We start from the raw sequence: 19422 nt of genomic DNA, 5'->3' as shown, positions 1-19422 counted from the left end.
CAGCTGCTGTCTACCATTTGTCATTCTGCCCTGTCCTCCTGCCCACAGCATCAAAATAGAGAACTTGTTAGTCTTTAAGATCAAGATATAAGCAGACAATTGATTTTTTCCTCCCTCTTCTCATTAGCGAGTTCTGACACTTAATAAAACATGTATTTCCACCCTCAGAGCAAACAAAACACCCAGATAGTGCCTGTCAGAGAGACCTGGAAGCTGGAATTCATCTTTATGGAAAATCAATATCTGGAACAGAGAAATTGGCAGAATCCAAATTAAAAGTCGCTGACAATTTCTGTCTTCATATTTCACATCTATTGCATTATGAAATAGTGATCTGCTGCAAAGAGGAGCAGGGAGGGTGATGGACTTTGTCACTGATAAGTGCATGGTTCTTCCTGTCTGCTTTGCACAGGGGTGGTCAGGTCTGCTGGGTGAAGGTGGGGGCCAAGGGGTGTTGGCAGCAGACACAGGTTTGGAGCAGCTCTTTGGGCAGCACCAGCTGCAGCGTGACCCTGGGGACAGAGATCTGCTCCTGCTCTGCCATTTTCCTGCATCCATTGGAAGGTACTGTTGGAAGGATCCCCAGTGTCACCACCTCCTCCAGGACTCCTGGCTATGTCCACATATCCCCTGACCATACTCATATCTGGTTGACCCCATCAGAGCTGCCTGTCTGCTCTGAGCTTCTTCAGTTCCCCAGATCTCAGGATGTGATTGATTTACTCCCTGCCTGCTCCCAGTTTCACTAGTGCCTCATACACCTGAAATAAATTACACATTCCAGATAGATTATATCCCCAAATCTAAGCCACGCACCAGTGAACTCAATTTGCTCATCAGGATGTGATTCAGAAGGCTGACTTGGAGGAGGAAGAGGGAGGTAAGTTTTCTAAGGGACCCAGTGGGAGAATGGCTTTTCTGAGATGCAAGAGCCTCCAGCTGGATAAGGCCAGGAAGGAGTTAATTGCAATTAAGCAGCAATTATCTCTAACTCATTGCACCTACTAATGATGCTCTGGGAGGAGGCTACCAGCCATGGGCTGTGCTGAGCTGAGCTGAGCTGGGAGAGCTGCTTGCTGAGATGTGTGTGAAGTTGGAGGCTGCTCTGGGGACAAAGATCTTCCATGGTCCAGCCCAGGCCCTGTCTTAGTGCTCAGCCAGGAGGTCTGCAATGGGCAGAGCTGAGTGCCTGGCACTGCATCAGGTAAGGAAGCCTTTGTCTGCCAGCTCTGGTTTCCTCACTTGCACCAACTGGTGGCTGGGCAGCTCTTGGCACTAAGGGGAGTCCCGGGGCCACAGACCCTCCTCTCCACAGTGGTGACATTGTATGATGTATGATCTCAGATGCTTTGCTGGGAGTGAGAGACCCTCTGACTGCAGGCTGCAATGGAGGTGGGTTTGCAGATGATGCATCTCAGGAAGATGGAGTGGGGTTGTGAGAGCTCAAGTGATCTGACTGGAAGCTCATCAACAGCCCATTCGGGTATCCTTGTGCGTGCTGCGCCTTGTGAAACAGATGTCCTTGAGCACAAGCTGAAGGCAGGCTGTCGTGTCCCAGATCCCACAAGCTGGCTGTTACTGGCAGGCTTATGCAAGCAGAGAAGCGTGCGTGCCCCCTTTTTCCATGAAAACCTCCTGAAGAGGTCACGCATGCTCAGATGCAGAACAGGGAGAAGAGGACTGGCACAGAGCACAGCACCTTCAGCACCAGCAGACAGAGCTGCAGCCTGTGTCCTGCTTGTTATTGCCTGCCCAGGGCTGGCACGTCAACCTGTGCTGGGCACAGGGATGAAGAAGCGTGTGGAGGTGGTACTGCTCAGAGCACAGCCGTGTCCCCAAGGCTCACCCATAGGGCTGGGGAGGGCTGCAGAGCCCTGGCTTTGGTGGCAGGGTGGCAGAGGTGAAGTCAACTCATCCATCTCTGCTGCTCGCAGGCTGGTCCCCAGGGAAGCGCGGGCTTTGGCAGCTCTAAGTGGGGCTGGAGGCGGATGCAATTCTAGAGAACAAAATTCCCATGCAAAACCTTAAGGAAAAAAAAAAAAAAGTACTAAAGTTCTTGGCTGAAAGGCTTGTTTAAAGATCTCATCTCTGGCAGAGGAAATAACGCCTTAATTCGTTCCCTTGCTGCTGCCTCCCAACGCATCTCTTTGCGAGTCCTCGTTCCCCAGAGGAGCACAGGCCATTAGTTCTGCCAGGAAACAAGCTGGGGATGAGGAGGATCATTTGTTAGAGGAGCTGAGACCCACCTGCATTGATTGTGTGTAAAGCAGTGGGCAGACACCCTGTGCAGCCCTGCAGTGTGAGTTTGGGTGGATGCCAGGTAAAAATATGTGTGTTTTTTCTGCCTTGGTTACCTTTCTTTTCTGAGGTTGTGGTTTCATTTTGGGGGTGGTTTGGGGGATGCTTCCTGCCTGCCTCCGTGCCATGGTGCATCCCTAGAGCTGCTGAGAGGGCTTTCTGCAGGAGAAAGGATGGAGTGGCTGTGCTGGACAAGTGTTACAGTGCTGTGAGCAATGGGGTGGGAGTTACTTAATGAATGGCAGAGCACCAGAGCTGCCCCATCCTTGTAGCCAGGACCCATTGTTGTCCTCCTGCAGCAAAATGGCATGGGCAGCAGAGCCCACACTCACCAGCGTGCCCTCGTGTCATCATCACCTCTTCCAGCACGAAGAGCCTCATCTGAGTCATCCCCTGGCTAAATGGATTGTGTGGGCTTGTGCAGCGTTAGGCTGTTCATCCTCTGCTTGCTGCAGCCTGACACCGGGTAGAACAGCTATTCATCAGCGCGGGGATGAGGCGAGATGGATGTCCTGTGCTGCAGCACGAGCCTCGCTCTCCTCCCACCCGCGGGACCGGAGTGGTCCAGTATGGATGGCTCAAGTGCTCGCTGCCTGGAAAGCTCAAGAGATCTTGAGAGAAATATGGACTTGTGCTTTGCACCGAGTGACTTCACGCTCCGGCTCCTCTACAAGTGCTGGAGCCTCTGTGAAGTGCAGGCTCTTGAAAATGTTTCCTCCACGTGTGTCACAGCAGCTCCAGAGAGTGCAATGGTGACGGCAGCATCTCACGGCTGCTGATGTTCAGTCTTTCCGGTGGCCTTGGGGCTGTTGTGGCCACGGTGGCCATTGGTTGTTTCTTTGGAGCCTGTCCTGTCCCTGCTGCCTTCCTCTCCTTGCAGCTTTGCCATGTGCAGCTCTTGCAGATGCACCTGCCCGGCTGCTGAAGGGCCAGGAATCATTGGGGTACTTTATTTTTCAGCTCTCAAGTAACTGAAGTGTCTTTGTGGAGTTTAACAGCCCTTTTTTGCATATAAAATAGGTCTCCAGAGATCAAATCTAGAGTGAAATGTTTCTCCTTGTGACTGACACTAGTGATGTTTAAAAGCTTTTTGGCTGTCGGCTGCATGGTCACCTGCTCCTACACCTTCACTGTGCAGCGTGGTGGCACACGTGCCAGCTGACCTGGCTTCCACCCCTGAGCTCCATCACTACATTTACAGGGACCAAACTAACAACACTGGATTATTGAGGGCCATAGGAGCACAGCTTGCCATGGGGGCTGCTACCTCTCCAGATGCAAAGTGTGTTTTGCCATCAGCCCCTAACTGGGGGCTGCCCAAATGCTCCCTTCCACTAGCCTAGCTTAGAACAGGGGGAAATCCCAGCAGCAAGAGAGTCTTCTGTTTCAAATCCTTGTGCTGCTCTAAGGTGACTGGGGAGCACCAAGGGACTAGAGGATACGTGTGCTCTGCTAGTGGGAAATGGGCTGAGACCTTCCTGTGCGAGGGAGCAGCTGCACTGGTGACTGCTTTGTTACACAGGTAGGTTCCTGCTTGTGACAAACTATTCTAGGAAATATAAGAAAGCAGGACTTGTTGAGGGCTGCGCTTTGCAAAGCAGCTGCTGTGGCTGTGCCCCTGGAAGGACTTGTGTTCCTGGTACAGCAGAGCCAGGCTTTGCTGTGTACATGCTTTCACGTAAGCAGATGATCCACTTGTGATGTAGATGTTAACCACTACCTGCAGCCAGCCCAGAGCTCCTGCAGCTCCTTTAGCCTCTTCCCCCCCTGCAGGAAGGATGCTCTGGAATGGAGACCAGGGGCTCTGAACACCAGAGCTGCCCTCACTGTGTGTGTCACCCAGTTTACGTCCTTCAGCCTGAGGGTTCCCTGCCTGGTGCCCCTGGAAGGAAGGCAGATCACCCCCATGGGGCTGGAAGCATCCGTTTTGGATGCCTGTTAGCAGCAATTACACAGCACAGTGATGGCTGGCCAAGGGGAGCTGTCGCACAGGGGCACAGCATGGCCCCATGTGCCAGGACACTGTGTCCCTTTGCCTGCTCAGGGGTGGCGTCATGTCCTTGGCACTCAGGACATCACTGGCTGCCTTTCCCTTTCCCTGCATGAAGGAGGGTTGTTGTCACAGCTCATCCTCACTGAGCTTTTCCTATTGTGGATGCCAATGGTGGCAAAGGGACTCCAGGTGCTATAAAGGTGCTGCAAAGACGAAGTCAGAATGGAACGAGCACACACAACTCACCGTTCATATGGTGTGACTTTTCAACCCCATCAAACAGCTTTATTCACACAAACGTCTCTTAATTTACAAAGCCTCTGCCACTCATACACATCAGGGCATCCACAGCGTTCACAACTTAAATAGAACGTCTCATACCAACCCGAGTAAACCAAGTACAAAAAAAATTCATATAAAGTTGTTCACACGTAGGTCCTAAATCACCAGCTTCTGTGCAAAAAGAAAACCAACCAACAAAACAAAAAGGAAGTAATACAGATCCATTTACTAATACCATTAACTTTGGAGTCTGGGTTTGAGCCTTCTGCCCTCAATGGGGAGCAGGTGTCCCCATGTCCCATAGCTGGGACGTGGCATTGTCACGTTGTCGTGTTCCTCCCATGGCATTCAGCAGGCTTAAACCCAGTCTCGGTACTGCATACAGAGGAGACATACGACGCACACAACGGAGGATTTCCACAACGATGGTAAATGCTTGTTTTAAATCTTATTGCTCCAGGAAGGCTCTGGGAGCCTCTGATATGTGAAGGAGCTGGGTCCTGAGGAGTAAAGGAAGACCGTGGGGGTAATTCTTATCTGTCACTAGCACCGTTGAGCCTCAAACACAGCAGCACGGGGGAGCTCACCTAACCCCTCTGCCCTCCTCTCCATAGACCCACGCTGCCTGCAGAGTCCAGCACACCCACACGGTGCTGACAGCCGGCCCTGCTGCAGGCTGGTGCAGATAATGTGTTTCCCAATCCTCCTGAGGCTTGGCTTGTACCCCCACCCCTACCCCACCTCCCTCTTGTAAACAGCAGTCAGAAGTAAACAGTTTCATACAATCACCCCCAGCGCTGGGCTCAGCCTGGACACCCAAAGGGCAGCAGGAGGGCACATGGTCCCCCCCCTATAACAGCATCTCCCTCCATACCTGGATGCCTTGGAGTTGCTGTCCTAAGCTTGAACATTCCCAGCGATGCAGCCCAATGCCAAAAACTCCCCCTGCAGGGTTCAGCCTGCAGGAGATGCTCAACAGATGCAGGTGGGGAGAGACACCTGATGCTGCCACCTCGTTCTATAGAACAAGTTTGGTCTGGGCTAAAGCAATTGGAGGAGAGGTGCTAGGAGCTGTAAACACAAGGCAGCTTCATCTACAGTCCAGGAAATCGAGCGCAAACAGCAGCAAAATCATCAGGGAGAAATGTTTTGAAAAGGGCAAATTAACAGGGAAACATCCACGTTGGCCAAAGTTTAGCAGCCTAGGGCTCATCCTCGGAAGTGTTTGCTAACTCCTAAGTAAGGCACTACGGTCTAGCTTGCTAACATCAAGCTGCTTTACAAACACATCTGAAATGCAAAAGCTGAGGTGAAGACGTGTGGTTTGAGAATGGCCCAAACCTGACATGGGCCAGGAGGGTGGGGGGGGGGGACTTCCCCAGTGCTCACCTGCCACCTCCATGCCCTGCATGCAGACCTCCTGCTGGGAAGCTCATTTCTTCCAGCAAGGGGCCCTTCCAGAAGCGTAACCCATGAGTGGGATGGGAGGGTACAGCCTTCTGCATGCACCAGTTCATGCCAGGGATGGGTTGTAACAGTCAATAAGCAACAAAAGCTCTATTGGGTGGAGGAATGGAATAGGGCACTAACACTGTACTGTGAACAAGAGATCAGTTCTCAGCTCACTATGGCCCTTGGGGCAATACTGGGCATGAGTGGGGCCATCCAACCCTGCCCAGGAAAGGGGCAGTGCCAACAGCTGGGGGGCAATTAGACCCCAGGAACCCACTTCTGCCTGAGCCCTGGTGCTGTGGGGGCTGAGCAATGGCAGTGATGCTGCTCCCCAGACTGGTTCTGACAGTGTCAGCTCAGCAGGGAGCATTTTAGCTTGTCCAGGCCCCAGAGGTTGGAAAAGAGGTGGTGCTGTATTCTGCATTTACAGCCAGCAAAGTCTAAGGACAAGCAGCATAGCCCCAGAGTGTTAAGTGTTGCTACAATATAGGCAAGGAGACCGAGTGTTAACTGATCGGCCTGAGGTTCCAGCCTCCTCACCTGAGCTGTACTGACTGCAACCAAGTGACCACAACCAGCGTTTTGCTTTACTGAGACAGTTTTCTAGCAGGAAGAAGTGTTTTACAGCAGGCCAGAATCCAGCCCAAGAGCCACTGAGGCCAAACCTCCTCCCAAGCACCGCTCCTCACAAATGAAGCTTGGCATCAAATGGCTCAGAGTAGTGGATTGTTTTCAGTTTCTCTTGTATGCAGACAGAATGTACCTACACACTCCCCATTAGCTCTGTGTCCCTAACAAACACCATTAGTGACACCCAGCTTAGGGAGACAAGGGTCTGCCCCTCGCAGGGCACTGCTGACTCCCCAGTGCCTTTCCAGCTTATGCTACTCTATACCTAACAGCAGTTTCTAGTCCAGGCAGCACGCACCTATCCAGAAGCTGCCTGGCTATGAAAACATTCTACTGCTTGCAACACACGGTCCATAAGACTCACCTCTAAAGCAATGCATTCCAACTGCAAACCCATTTCCTTGGTGGAAGCAATAAACCCCCCAACCAGTGCCCAGCTGGGCTCAGCAATCCTGTCTGACAGCAGACCACAGCTGTCTATTAACTCCTATCAAGACCAACTGCAGAGCAGGGGGGACATGGGGAGGGCTGGGCAGGGCAGCTCTGTGCTCTGGATCGCATTCAATAGTCTGGTGAGTGTGATAAGTGCCCAGCTTGTGCCCCTGCAGCCCCCCTGCGCCCCCAGAACACCACTCACCAACAAAACAAAGTTAACACCCAAACATTTCACATTGCCAGAGATCCTGAAGACCAAGGATCTTTTATATTGTCACCATCCCTTATCTTCACAGCCCCTCGTTGCACGTAATGGAGATGATGGGTCCCTGGTAAATAAACCTGCAGGAAAAACAAGAAAGGAGAAACAGAGATCAGACATGTGCATGTTACTGCAGTGAGACTTTGCTCCCCTTAGCTTCCTTTAATTAATTAATTTAATTATACTGTTTGTCGGATGTTAGTTCTCCAGTTAGGAGATGCTGTACACTGGGAGGAGATACAAACAGTCACTGAACTGGGAGTCAGGGAATTCTGCTCATGTAGCAGTGAGATTTAGGTTCACTATTAGGAAGTTGTTCTTTATGATATGGGCAGTGAGGCAGTGGCACAGGCTGCTCAGAGATGAGGTGGGTGCCCCATCCCTGCAGGCACTCAGGGTCAGGCTGGGGGGGCTCTGAGCACTGATGGAGCTGTGGATGTCCCTGCACACTGCTGGGGGTTGGGCCTGATGGCCTTTAAGTGTCAACTCCAACTCAACCCATTCTACAACCCCTGCAGCTCCCTTCCAACTCAGAATATTCTGATTTCTTGAGCAAATTTTAACTAAAGGAACGGGCTGCAAGGTAAAGCCCCAGCGCTGCCCATGATGGCACTGTCCTCAAGGACCTCCATGCAGCTGAGCACAGTGGAGAGACAGAACACACCGTGACTTTGGGGTCACACTGAACCTCTTGTCCTGTGCGTCAGCGGCAGCTCGGGCTCTTGAGTGCTCTGCAAGAGGCTGCTAAAACCATTTGGATGCAACCAAGAGCAGTGCAGCACCTTGTGCAGCCCCTGAGGATGCTCAGAGCCTGAGTTTTGGGGCAGGAAGGGCAACTCTGCACGGCCCTCAGGGAAGGCAGAGCTCAGCTCTGCACAGAAGCCTTTTTCTCCTGGTTAAACAATGCACGACCCTTCAAACCAAGGGCAGCGCTTTGCTTCACAACAATTTTCCCCACAATTAACAGCAGTTGAATTATCCCCCAAACTTCAGCTCTGAGCAAAGTAACATGGAGCAAACAGGGAATTTAGTTTCCCCTTCACAGTGCTGAAGACACAGCCGTGTCCCCTCCAGCTCTACAGACAAACTGTGCCACAGCCACTAACCAGCAAACGACTCCAATCCCTTAGTCCCAGGAAATCTCGTTAAAGAAATCCATGCCTGCAGAATCCACTTTTAAAGGAAGAGGCCGAGGTCGCTTGTACTCAGCTGGGATCAGAAAGAAGCTGTTCTGTGTCCCGTCGGAGGCACTGGGACACCAGGGCAGGGGCAAGGGAGTAAAGAACTGCTTGGAAGATTCCTCCTGCGGTGCAGCTCCATCAGCAAGTAGGGCAGTGCTGCTGCTACTCGTGCCTCCCTGGAGCAGGAGCAGTTCAAGGAAGATCCTGGTCTGACTGCTCCCAAGCTCACTGCACTGACGCACGTTGTTTCTGGGCTTGTTCAAGAGCTTTTAATACCCCTGCTGACGCCACTTCCAGTTTTAATCAGCTCGAATGTTCGCTCAGCATCAGCTGAACACGAACCAGCAGCCCACAGCCCTCACGCAGCGCTGATGGGGATGACGCTAACGTGCAGCTTAAGGCAGATGGAGATGAAAACATGGCCCTTGGGGTAGAAGAGGGTCTCACCAAGGCAGGAAGACATAACCTGGCAGCTGCTGGTGCTCACATCATCCAGCCCTCTGCGGGGATGCAGGGTGCAAGGGAGGGGGCTGAGAGCCCACTGTACCCCCATGTCCTTCTCAAACACATATGTGGGGCTCCTTGGTTGCTCCCTTCCATCCAACCCCAGAGCCTTCCCTAAAGGGATGTGGGGTTAACAACAGCAAAGCACTACCACTCAATGCCAGAGGTGCAGCCATCCAGCCCTGCCCAGGGCTCTGCTCCTCTCCAGTTGGATGTGACACTGCCTGAAGGATGTCAGTGCCCTGCAGGGTGGCCCAGAGGTGCTGCAGTTACTGCCATGGCCAAGAGGAACTGACCGTGCTGTTCTCACCCCATGGTTTGCTCTGTTCATGCCAGGACTAACAAGCCATGCCGAACACATTTTCCTGTCGTGCTGACAAAGTCCCTTCCAGCAGCATCAGGGCACTTTTACTGACTCCCTAACAGACACATCCTACCCCAGCACAGCAGCCTTCACACAGGCAGCTCACAGCCAGACCCATTTCTGATGTGCACTGATCCCTGCCCCCCAGAGGTGGATTCCTACAGGGCAGCTGTTTACTGACAGCACTCAGGTGTCCGTGCAGACATGCTCATCACAGAGAGGTGCCACTGAGCTTGTTCAGTATCAGTCCTGCTGCACTGATTCTGTGATTTTGCAGATGCAAACAGAAACAGGCAAACGCCAGCAGTTACTTTCAGCTGACACCAGGATATGTCAGAACGTGGGGCAAAGCAGCTGAGGGCAGCACCTATACCCAGCCCAAATCACTCTGCATTCAGATTCCTGCCTTCTGTCCTGAAAAGAATCACACCTATTTTGCTCACAGAGTATGATTTACAGAACAAGCTGCCTTCCACACTGAACAAAACCGCTGCAGTTTGACACCTTACAGGAATGATAAGCACACATTTCCTTGCACGTTAAATTGCGGAGGTGGGCGATGCTGCCTCTTGTTCCCTTCGTAATCCCCTTCTTTCTGTGGACAAGATCAGTGAGCAGCACACAGACTCTCATTGCAACACACCTCAACAGCTTCTTGGGTGTGCTGCATGATCTTCATGGCTCTCCTCCAATTCAAGACATTCTACGCATCTATGGTTCTGTGAGCTTTGCTAATGAGCGCCCAATGCATCCTGCACAAACAGTGCCTGGGAAGGCAACTAAGAGAATGATGGACAGAAACAGTGACGCCCACAAGGGAACAGTAAACTCAGGCTTTGGATAAACCTGAACTGCAAGAAATGGGGAAGCAACACTCAGAAAAGAGGGGGTTATCCCCAGGGAATGCTGCCCATCTCCACAGGACACGCTGCTGCCTTGGGGTGCAGGCAGTGATAAGCTCATCTAACCCCAGGCTCAGCTGAAAGCAAGGCCAGAAGCACCGTGCTGGCTGGGAGCAGACACCAAATCCCTCTGTTCTGCAGGATAACAGCATAAGAGGCATGGTGAGCAGCAGGACTGAAGGCAGAGCTGCTGGGATGCAAAGCATGATCCGAAGAAGTGAAGAACGAGAGAAAATCTGATTTGCAAGATCAGGGTTACAGTTTTCCAGGTCATGATGTGGGCCAGGTCTGCACAGGGGCTGAGACTGTTGGGAAGGGAACCTCACTGCACAGCCCTGCACTGCACACCAAGCCCAAACTAAGCAGGGAGAGGTTACTTCGGTTTCCCGGTCAACTTAAATTACCTGAGAACAGAATTCAGGCCCTGCCCTAAATCCCATTTTAAGCTTCTCAAGCTTCCGATTTAAGCTTTGCATTAAATGAAAGCCCCACAGTAGGCCAGAGGTAGGCTGGTTTGAACATCCGCATAGACAACGCATTAAGAAGCCCTATAGGAAAGCACACCAACCATTCCACTGCCCTACAAAAGCACACCAAAGGAATGCTCCCACTGCACAGCGCATGGCTGTGGGTTTGCAGGGAGCACACGGCCAGTGCCAGGCTCCTATCTGGGCCACGCTGCCTTATGTAAGCACAGCATCTCCACTGCAGCTGCGTCACCCCCAGACAATCAGTGGCAGCTCATGGAGGAGGGACAGAGAGGGGAGGGGGGGCTTAGAAGGCAGCTGAGTTTTATGCAAACAGCCCCAGGGTAGGACTGTCCCCTCCATGTTTGTTATCCCTGCATGTACCATTCTGCAGATATGCGCAGGATGAATTTTCCCCAGAGGGCACGGGCTGGTTGCATAACATAGCAGCATCATGTCAGCAGGAGAGTGATCCCAGATGGCAGCAACAAAGCCTGACCCCCACTGCACAGCCACAGCTCAGAGCAGGCACATCCCTGCCCTGCTAGAAGCCTCCTCCCTTACCCCAGGGTGCAAGGCGGGGTGCCCTGCTCTGCACCCAGGACTTCTGCATGCCTGAAGCACTCACATTCCTACAGGTCACAGCCCTGCTCTGATCCCCACCCCATGTTCACACCAGGACCAGCACCAAACCCCAGCCCCTGGCAGACTCAGTCACATCACATCAATCACTTACAGTGGAAATTTTGAGGGAGTCAGTGCACTGTGTGGCAGGAGAGCAAAGGAGGTGGTTCATGGACCAATCTGGACAAACCAGCAGGGATGACACCTACCCAAGGGGCTTTCCATTTCTCTATCCCTGTTTCTCTGGGGTTCATTTTGAGGGACGCATCAAGCACTTCCTACAGAAGGTGCCAGGAGCTGGATAAGCCCCAGAAGCCCATCCCCTAAAGGCAAGTCCCACACTGGCTGCTGGAGTGCAGCAGACCCAGGTAGAGGACCACCAAGAGATGTTGGAGGCAGCACAGAACCTACCTGGCACACACACACACTGACCACAAGGCTGACAGCTGGGTGTTTGCCAGTAAAAGCAGCAGTTCTGGCTTTCATTGCCCTCTTGTATCTGCGGTTCACTTTGATCCAGAAGGATCTGTTGGGTTTCTGGTGAGTAAGGACCAGGAAGCAGCACTGTCCAGCTCTGAAGCAGCCTGTGAAATACCAGGACTGGAAAGATATCTGCCTCACCCTGTAATCTGTCATTTTTCAGTTTCATTGAAGTGTTTGGCCAGGAGAGCCCCATAGTAACAGCTCTTGTTTACAGACAGCTTTACCAATGATCACTACTGCTCATTCCCTTGATGTCACTGCTGAGTGACACAGCCAGCTCTATCCCACTTCTGTGGGTGTCCTTCCCGACCTCCACTAAGGACCAGGATGCAGCAGAAGCCAAGTTCAGGACTATTTAGGCCCTGAGCCTGGGGAAGAAGGGAGGGACTCTGCACGAACCGAGCTCCATCTGAGCACAGATGTTCTGTAAGCTTCCTTCCTGAGCAGACTCAGGTCTCAGCTCAGATGTTAAACACCAAAGCACCCCACTGGTTTATGCAACTGTGCTTGGCACTGAAGTCCTGCCTTCAGCAAGGAAATGAAACGAGATGGATGCACATGCTTTGCAAGTGAAAGCAAGGAAAACAGCCTTGTCTGTGCCAGAACCCACCTGCCGCTCAGCTCAGTGCCTTCCCAGCAGGCCAGCCATGACCCAAGCTGCCCTTCCCTAATACCAGTGGGGAAGGAGCACCATGTTTGAGAGATAGGAACTCTCATAGCTTTGCTGAAATCACAGCACGTGGAGGAGACAGAAGAAAAGGCAGCTCCTTCCCTGCCTCTGGAAGGGACCAACACACCCAAAGCTGATGTCAGGATGTTCAATGTGCCTCCCCAGCCCAGGTCCACAGAGCAGAGCCGTGTCTGGGCTTTGGGCAGCACCAGGACATGCGGCTGCTCATCTGCTCTTCACCTCTACTGTATTGCTGCAATAGAATAGGTGGGGAAAAAAACACCACTCAAACAGAGTTCTGATGAGTCACTATAGAAATAGCTCTGGGAACATAAAGGACTCCATTGTGTCACTACAAAGTGCATTAACAGGCTGGACAGCAGACAGAATAATATAAAAACCACCGATCACTTACCCAGCTGCAAAGCACAGCAGTGCCCTGCCCTGAATTTAAGCAGCACATGTAACCTGGTCCATTCTGGTTTCGAGCTCAAAGGCATCAGGTCGATCCTGCGGGTTAGCAGCCAACATGTCTTTCAGGAGCTGCTTGATCCCCTCAGACATGGAAGTCCTGCGCCTCTGAGGGATGTGCAGCTCCATCTTTGGGTTTTCTAGCAGCGCTTCCCCAACAGGCACAATCTCAGACCCTTGCTTGATGTAGGTCCCCAGCAGCTCCCTCTTGGTCTCAGCATCAATGAAGGTGAGCCTCTCAATCATGGCCCAGATGATGATACCGAGGGCGAAGATGTCAGCCTTGGCAGTGTAGTGCCCCTCCCAGACCTCGGGGGCCATATAGAAGTCAGAGCCACAAGCCGAAGACAGCCAGTACTTGTTCACATTCACATTTCTGTTCTCATGGCCACCCTTTTTTCCTCGAGCCGTCAGACCAGCACAGACTTTGCTGAGCCCAAAGTCAGCCACCTTGAGAACTGGGGTGCCCGACTTCTCGGTGATCAAGATGTTGTCTGGCTTCAGGTCCCGATGGACGATGTGGTTCTTGTGCAGGAAGGCGATGGCGCTGGTGAGCTGCAGCATGAAGCTTCTGTTGGTCGCAGGGTCAGGTCGTCGTGACAGCACGTACTGGTTGAGGTCCCCCCCTTCACAGAACTCCATGACGAACCAGAGGTAGCAAGGCTCCTCCGCGTAGCCCAGGATCCTCTCACCTTACCAAAATGGAGCAAAAAAAAAACAAAGAGTGAGTTCTGACAGGCACATTGGAAGGTGTCCACACTAACTCAGAACAAGGGAAAGACACGAGGCTGATTTACACAGACAGTAAAAGTTTGAGGAACTGGCTGCACTGGGACAGGCTGCCCAGGGAAGCACTGGAGTCACCCACACACCCAACACTGCCAGGACCAGAGTCTTGCAGCACACCAGCTGCTCTCAGGCCAGATGTGAGCTGTTTAAGCACTGTGTTTGTGCTCTGCCACTTCCCTACAGCTCTAGTGAAGCACCAACAGGTCTTCAGAGAGACCAAACTGGAAGCTCAAGCAGTCAACATAGTGAGGTAGCACTATGTTTAAGTGCAACCTCAGCCATGCTGATGGATCCAGCTGCCTCTACCACAGTCAGAAAAGCACAGGCAAGTCCGAGTGTTTGGACACTACTTAAAGAACTCCACCTACTTTACCAAGGTTGTTTTGTTTTCATTTAGCAAAGGCCTGCAGACCATCTGGGAAAGCAAACTCCCAGCAGCAGGTAGAGCCAAGCACTACCAGCACCACCGAGGCCCAGGCTCTCTGGCATCCACAGTGGTCAGCGATTGGTGTGGGTGGGAATACTGGTTATTTGCACAAACAGTCTGTATCCATGGCTACTGCTATGGAAATGAAATCCTGCACAACACAAGGGTTTGGCTGCACCTCCCTGCCCTCAGCAGAGCATGAGAAGTAGGGCTGGGGTGTGTGGGGGGGGGTTCAACATCTCCCACCCGGGGTCTGCAAAGTGCTGAGCCCAGCACAAGGGGTCAGGGAGCTCCTGTCAGCCAGCAGCATGAGGAACCACAGCAGTGCCATGTGCACAGAGCTGGGAGCATCACACCATAGCATGCAGGTGGGACGAGACAGCATTTCCCAGCAGTCCCATCCCAGGGGGAAGCAGCAAAGACCCGCTGGCTCTGTCACACTGAGGTTTGGGCTCAGCATAACAAAGGCTCAGATTCAAAACGAAGCCCCACACGTGTCTGCAGGAACAGGGAGGACACAGCTGACCCAGCAGTAGCCGTGAGCACCGTGCACTTCACTTTGGGTGGGGTTCTGCTGGGAGATGTCGAAGCCAAGAGTAATATTTCCTCATTTTCTTTCTATAATGTGAAAGCGTTTGAGTTGTTAAATCACCTTCCTGCCTTCAAAACAAACAGCTCCAAACATAACAAGCCGGCAAGCCACTTAAAGATGAACTTAGCAAGACAAGCTGCAAAGAGATGAAGGGACACAAACAAGAGCCCAGAGCTCCAACACCAAGCGGGCGACCCTCCATCCCCACAGGCACCCCCCTGCAGCCTGTCCTGGGAGCTCATTAACAGCTTGCTAATTTGCTTTGCATCAGTGGGAACAACCTAATGCCAGAAGAACCAGCCTCCCACTCCTCAGCGCTGCATGGAACCTCAACTCCCTCTGTGCAAAGATGCTGTGCTGGAGAGAAGGGAGCCAGGCAGTACAAAGCCAGGGACCTGGACCCATGGGCAATGTGCCATGGAGCACAGCCCCAGCTCTGCTCACTGAACAAAGCAGCTCTGCCCAGCACTGCTGTGGGTTGGGTGCAGCTAACAGTGCACACAGTCACACACAAGACCCAGAGGTGTGCACGGCACTGAGAGCACATTGCTCAACTCCACACCTCTCCTGGAGGCTCAGCGCCGCGCTGCCTTTTTGCATCCTGCCCCAAATGAGACGTGGCATAATCAATTAAACACGATGGAGACGATGGCTGAGCACTGTAGCTACGACCTGCATAGCCTGCTATCCCGACAGTTATGCTCCTGATGCAGAAAGAGCCTCAGATTAATCCCCCCCCCTCACCCTGAGCCGGGCGCCTTGGCACAGCATCTGTGCAGCCTGTAAATAGCCACGCTGCAGTCGTGCAGAATGGCACGGCTGCCCGGCCACGTGCCCACTGCAGCCTCAGCCAGGAGAGCTGCGGGCAGGAAGGGAATATATGCAGCTCAGGGGCTCTCCTGGCTCTGCTGCTAACAATATTTATCAGTACGGTATCAAAGCCAAAGGTGGGGAAGGTGGTGAGCACAGCTTCTGTCCCTGCCTGGGGCCAGCAGATAACACAGCTCAGAGGGCAGGCACAGGGAGGGAGAAGATGAAGAGGGATCAGGACAGGCAAAGCTCTCCCAGCAGCAGGGAGGTGACTGTGCAAGGAACAGAAGGCACCTGCCTGCAGATGGGTGGGGAGCACCGACAGCTCCCCCAGAAGCCTTCTCTGAGGGATGCTGCCTGTCAGCATGGGGAGCAAGAGACCCCAAGCACAGGGAGCTCTCTGTGTGGAGGGCAGGCAGCCACCCCACAGGGCTGCACAGAGAATAGGATAGAGCCCTTCTTGGATGACTTGGATGCATGCATGAGGAGCAAAAAGAAGCCAGGTTCAGGGCCATGTGAGGACATACAGAGATCCAGACATGATCCCAAGGGTGTGGGAGCTGTGGATCTGCTCAGAGGGCAGCTCTGCAGCCTTCCACAATGTCCACAGCAGGGGACACCAAGCCAAGGGGCACAGGCAGCTGGAGAGACACTGGGGACACCCAGGAGATGGGGCTCCAGTATTTTTCCACTTCTTCACTGCATGTTGGCAGAGCTGGGCCTGACAGCAGCCAAAGGAGCAGAGGGAGGGAGCACTTTGGAGATGTCACCATCACAATCATTGGTGGTGGCAGGAGGTGACCCCAGCAGCCGCGTGATGCTGCCGAGGGGACCCAAGGGAAGGTGGCAGCCATCCCTATAGGGCAGAGTGGTGGAGAAATAGGGATGGGAGAGTACAGAGAACAGCCCCAAAACTGTCAGAGCCCACGGGAACACAGAGGGTGCCATGGAAGTGGGGTCACAGCCTCAGGGTGCTCAGAGATGGGGCTGAGAAGGGGAAGGACTGAGGGCAAGCACCGGGCTGTGGCACTGGGCAGAGCAGCAGAAATGGGGGTGCGATGGAGGCACAGGGGGACGTGCCTGAGCATGGAGGTGATAATGCACAAGGTTGGAGGGCTGCAGAGGGGAAAAGCAGAAGGAGGGGGGTGGGAAAACACAGCACAGTGCGGGCAATGCTGGGCTGAGTGGGGTAAAAAGTGCTAAAATAAAAGAGATAAAGGAGAGTTAAGCAAGATGGGGGCAGCCTGGGGAAAGGAGGAGGGAGGGGAGGAGGGCTCCTTGAGGGCAGAGGATGCCAAGGAGGAATTTAAGCAATGTGGGGGGAGAGAGGAAAAAAGGGGCACAATGGGAGCACCCATGTGGGGATCTCCAGAGCTGGAAGGCCAAGGGAGAGCACCCAGCAGCTCATAGAAGCTGGGGTAGGAAGGAGCTCTTAAGATAAGGGTTATAGGGACAGATCTGGAGATGGGAACCCCATGGCAGGAGGGGCCGGAGGCACAACGGGAGCACCCATATGGGGATCTCCAGAGCTGGAAGGCCAAGGGAGGGCACCCAGGAGCTGGGGTAGGAAGGAGCCCTTAAGATAAGGGATACAGGGACGGACCCGGGGATGGGAACCCCACGGCAGGAGGGGCCGGGGGTTGTTGTGTGCCGGTACCTTTGAGGGAGGTCTCCACCAGCCGCAGGTAGAGCTGGCTGCGCTTGTTGCCGTGGCTCATGCGCTGCCCCAGGCCGTGCCGCTGCAGCACACACTCCTCGAACCGCACCACGTTGGGGTGCTGCCTCCTCAGGCTGGTCAGCGCCCAGAACTCGGCCAGCGCCAGCTCCACGTTCTCGGGGGCGTCGCAACGGATCCTCTTCACCGCCAACCGAGCTCCGCTGCGGCTCGACACCGCCTCGTACACCACACCATAGGCCCCGCGGCCTATCTCTGCCAACAGCCGGTACCGAGGGACCCCCGCACCGCTACAGCCCGACCCCGGGCCCACCACCACCGCCGCAGCCTCCTCCTCCTCTTCCTCCGCCATGGGGCCGCGCCGCCTCCTCGCCGCCCTTTGTGTCCGTTTGCGGCCTCCGTCCGCCGTCTCCATAGCAGCGCGGTGGGGGCAGCCCCGCTCCCAGCCCCCCCCCGTCCGCCGGTCCCCGCGTGGAGCCGGGCCGGGCAGCGCCGAGCGGGACGGGGGGAGCGGCACCGAGCGACACAGGGCGGAAAAGCGCGCCCTGCCGGCCCCTTTAAGCGCTCGGCCAATCGCGGGGCGTCGGATCGTACCATCAACATTACGGGGGGGGATGGAGTGACGGAGACGGGACGTGAGCATCGTACCGAGAGGGAACGGAGGAGGAGAACCGGGGATGGAGGGGTGATAAGGGTGGTGAGGCCGCTAGTGCTGCCCGCCGGGCTGCTCGGTGCGGGGGGGATGAGAGCAGTGAGGGCACGGCCGGCCGCTCCCCCTGCGGAATGGTGTGCGCCGAGCGGCTGTAAACACTGCGGCCGTGGGGAGCGCAACGCCCGGTGCGGCCGGTGGGGTTTGTGTTGTTATGTAACGGGGGGCGGCACAGCCCCGCCTGGTCCGCAGGTAACGGAGCTCCGAGTTCTGGAACGTGGGCAGGGATGGTGACACCACCCCCATCATCCACCCCTCGGGTTGTCGGTGTCCAACACCGCTCATCCCGAGGGGGGCTTCATCCTAATGTCCGACCCCTGCCCCCCTGTAAGGCCGTGGGGAGCAGGGGCCGCCCACCCCACACCCCGTTATCCCCACACCCCGTTATCCCCCCATTACAGAACACAGTGGGGATGGGCGCACCCTGCGGTGTCTCTACGGGCTGCAATGACCCAACATGGGCAGCTCAACGCGTGTTTCCAGCTCCATTCCAAATCGAAGCCCCCTCCCCTCCCTGCATCATGCGGGGCTGCCCTCCGTCCGTCCCTGCTGCTCTCATCGCCCCTATTCCCCTCCCTGTATCCTCCCCCATCCCCGTATCCCTCCTTGCATCATGCGGGGCCGGCTCCAGCCCCGTGCCGCTGACGCTGTGTGCCGCTGTGCCGCTGCCTCCCACCCGCTGTAACACGCACTTTTCGTCCCCCCCCCCCCTTTTCCTCTCCGAACTGATGCACTTAAAGCAAAACTTAACTTTTCTATTACCGCACATTTCTCTTAGCCAGGTGTTTAATTACCATTGTCCCAGGGAAATGTCAGCGTGACTCACAGGCAGGTTCCCATTAGGAAGAGACGGATGAATATTAATTAACGCTCGCAGGTGGGTGGGTTCGGTGGCAGCGCCTTTCCCAAAAGGGCCGTGTCACCCCCACACCCACCCGGACCGCAGGGAGCTGAATGCGGCCGGATCTGCGCACATAGAAAACAATGGGGGCTGCGGTGCCTTGGGGATGGGAGAACCCGGATCTCTTCCTGCAGCAAGAGAGGTGGAGGCACCTGCTCCATCCCGTGCTCTTGGGGTTAGCTCAGCCACCAGGAGCCCCACTGCCTATGGAGCAATCACATGGGGATGGGGATGCTCCAGATGTGTGCTGGGAGCTGGTGCTGCTGCCAGCAGGGCTGCTTTTGGGATGCTCCACACCATGATCCCTGGGCATGATCACCTGGAGACGGGGCTCCCAGGGCAGCTACAGCAGGATGGGAACTAACAGTGCACCAGCAGGAGGTTGGGTTTGGGGGACGTGCAGGGTGAGACAGGAACTGCTTCTACTTTCAGCATGAGAACCCTCTGTGGAACCCCGTGGTGTTCAGTAGTGAGGGTGAAACCTCCTGGGGCTGCCCGCAT

At 54.5% G+C, this 19422-nt stretch overlaps 1 protein-coding gene across 1 annotated transcript; it reads right to left on the bottom strand.

Annotated features, from left to right (window-relative positions):
- Window positions 1-4543: 4543 nt before the first annotated feature.
- On the bottom strand, window positions 4544-18337 carry STK35 (serine/threonine kinase 35). The gene is made up of 3 exons (XM_015881947.2): window positions 17294-18337; window positions 12963-13710; window positions 4544-7432 (listed from the first exon to the last, which is right to left on the bottom strand). Exons 1-2 carry the CDS (start codon window positions 17952-17954, stop codon window positions 12998-13000), a joined length of 1374 nt encoding a protein of 457 aa, XP_015737433.1. The 5' UTR covers window positions 17955-18337; the 3' UTR covers window positions 4544-7432; window positions 12963-12997.
- Window positions 18338-19422: the final 1085 nt, after the last annotated feature.

Source organism: Coturnix japonica, chromosome 20 (assembly GCF_001577835.2).
Source record: "Coturnix japonica isolate 7356 chromosome 20, Coturnix japonica 2.1, whole genome shotgun sequence".
Lineage (NCBI taxonomy): Eukaryota > Metazoa > Chordata > Aves > Galliformes > Phasianidae > Coturnix > Coturnix japonica.
This window is presented reverse-complemented; position numbering and strand designations above follow the sequence as displayed.

What these genes read in the sequence shown, in the direction of transcription:
- STK35 (XM_015881947.2), bottom strand. Translation starts at nt 17,954, where the DNA reads ATGCTCACGTCCCGTCTCCGTCACTCCATCCCCCCCCGTAATGTTGAT. An exon ending in GGTGGAGACCTCCCTCAAAG is followed by an intron (nt 13,711 to 17,293) that starts GTACCGGCACAC and finishes CATTTTGGTAAG; the next exon opens with GTGAGAGGATCCTGGGCTAC.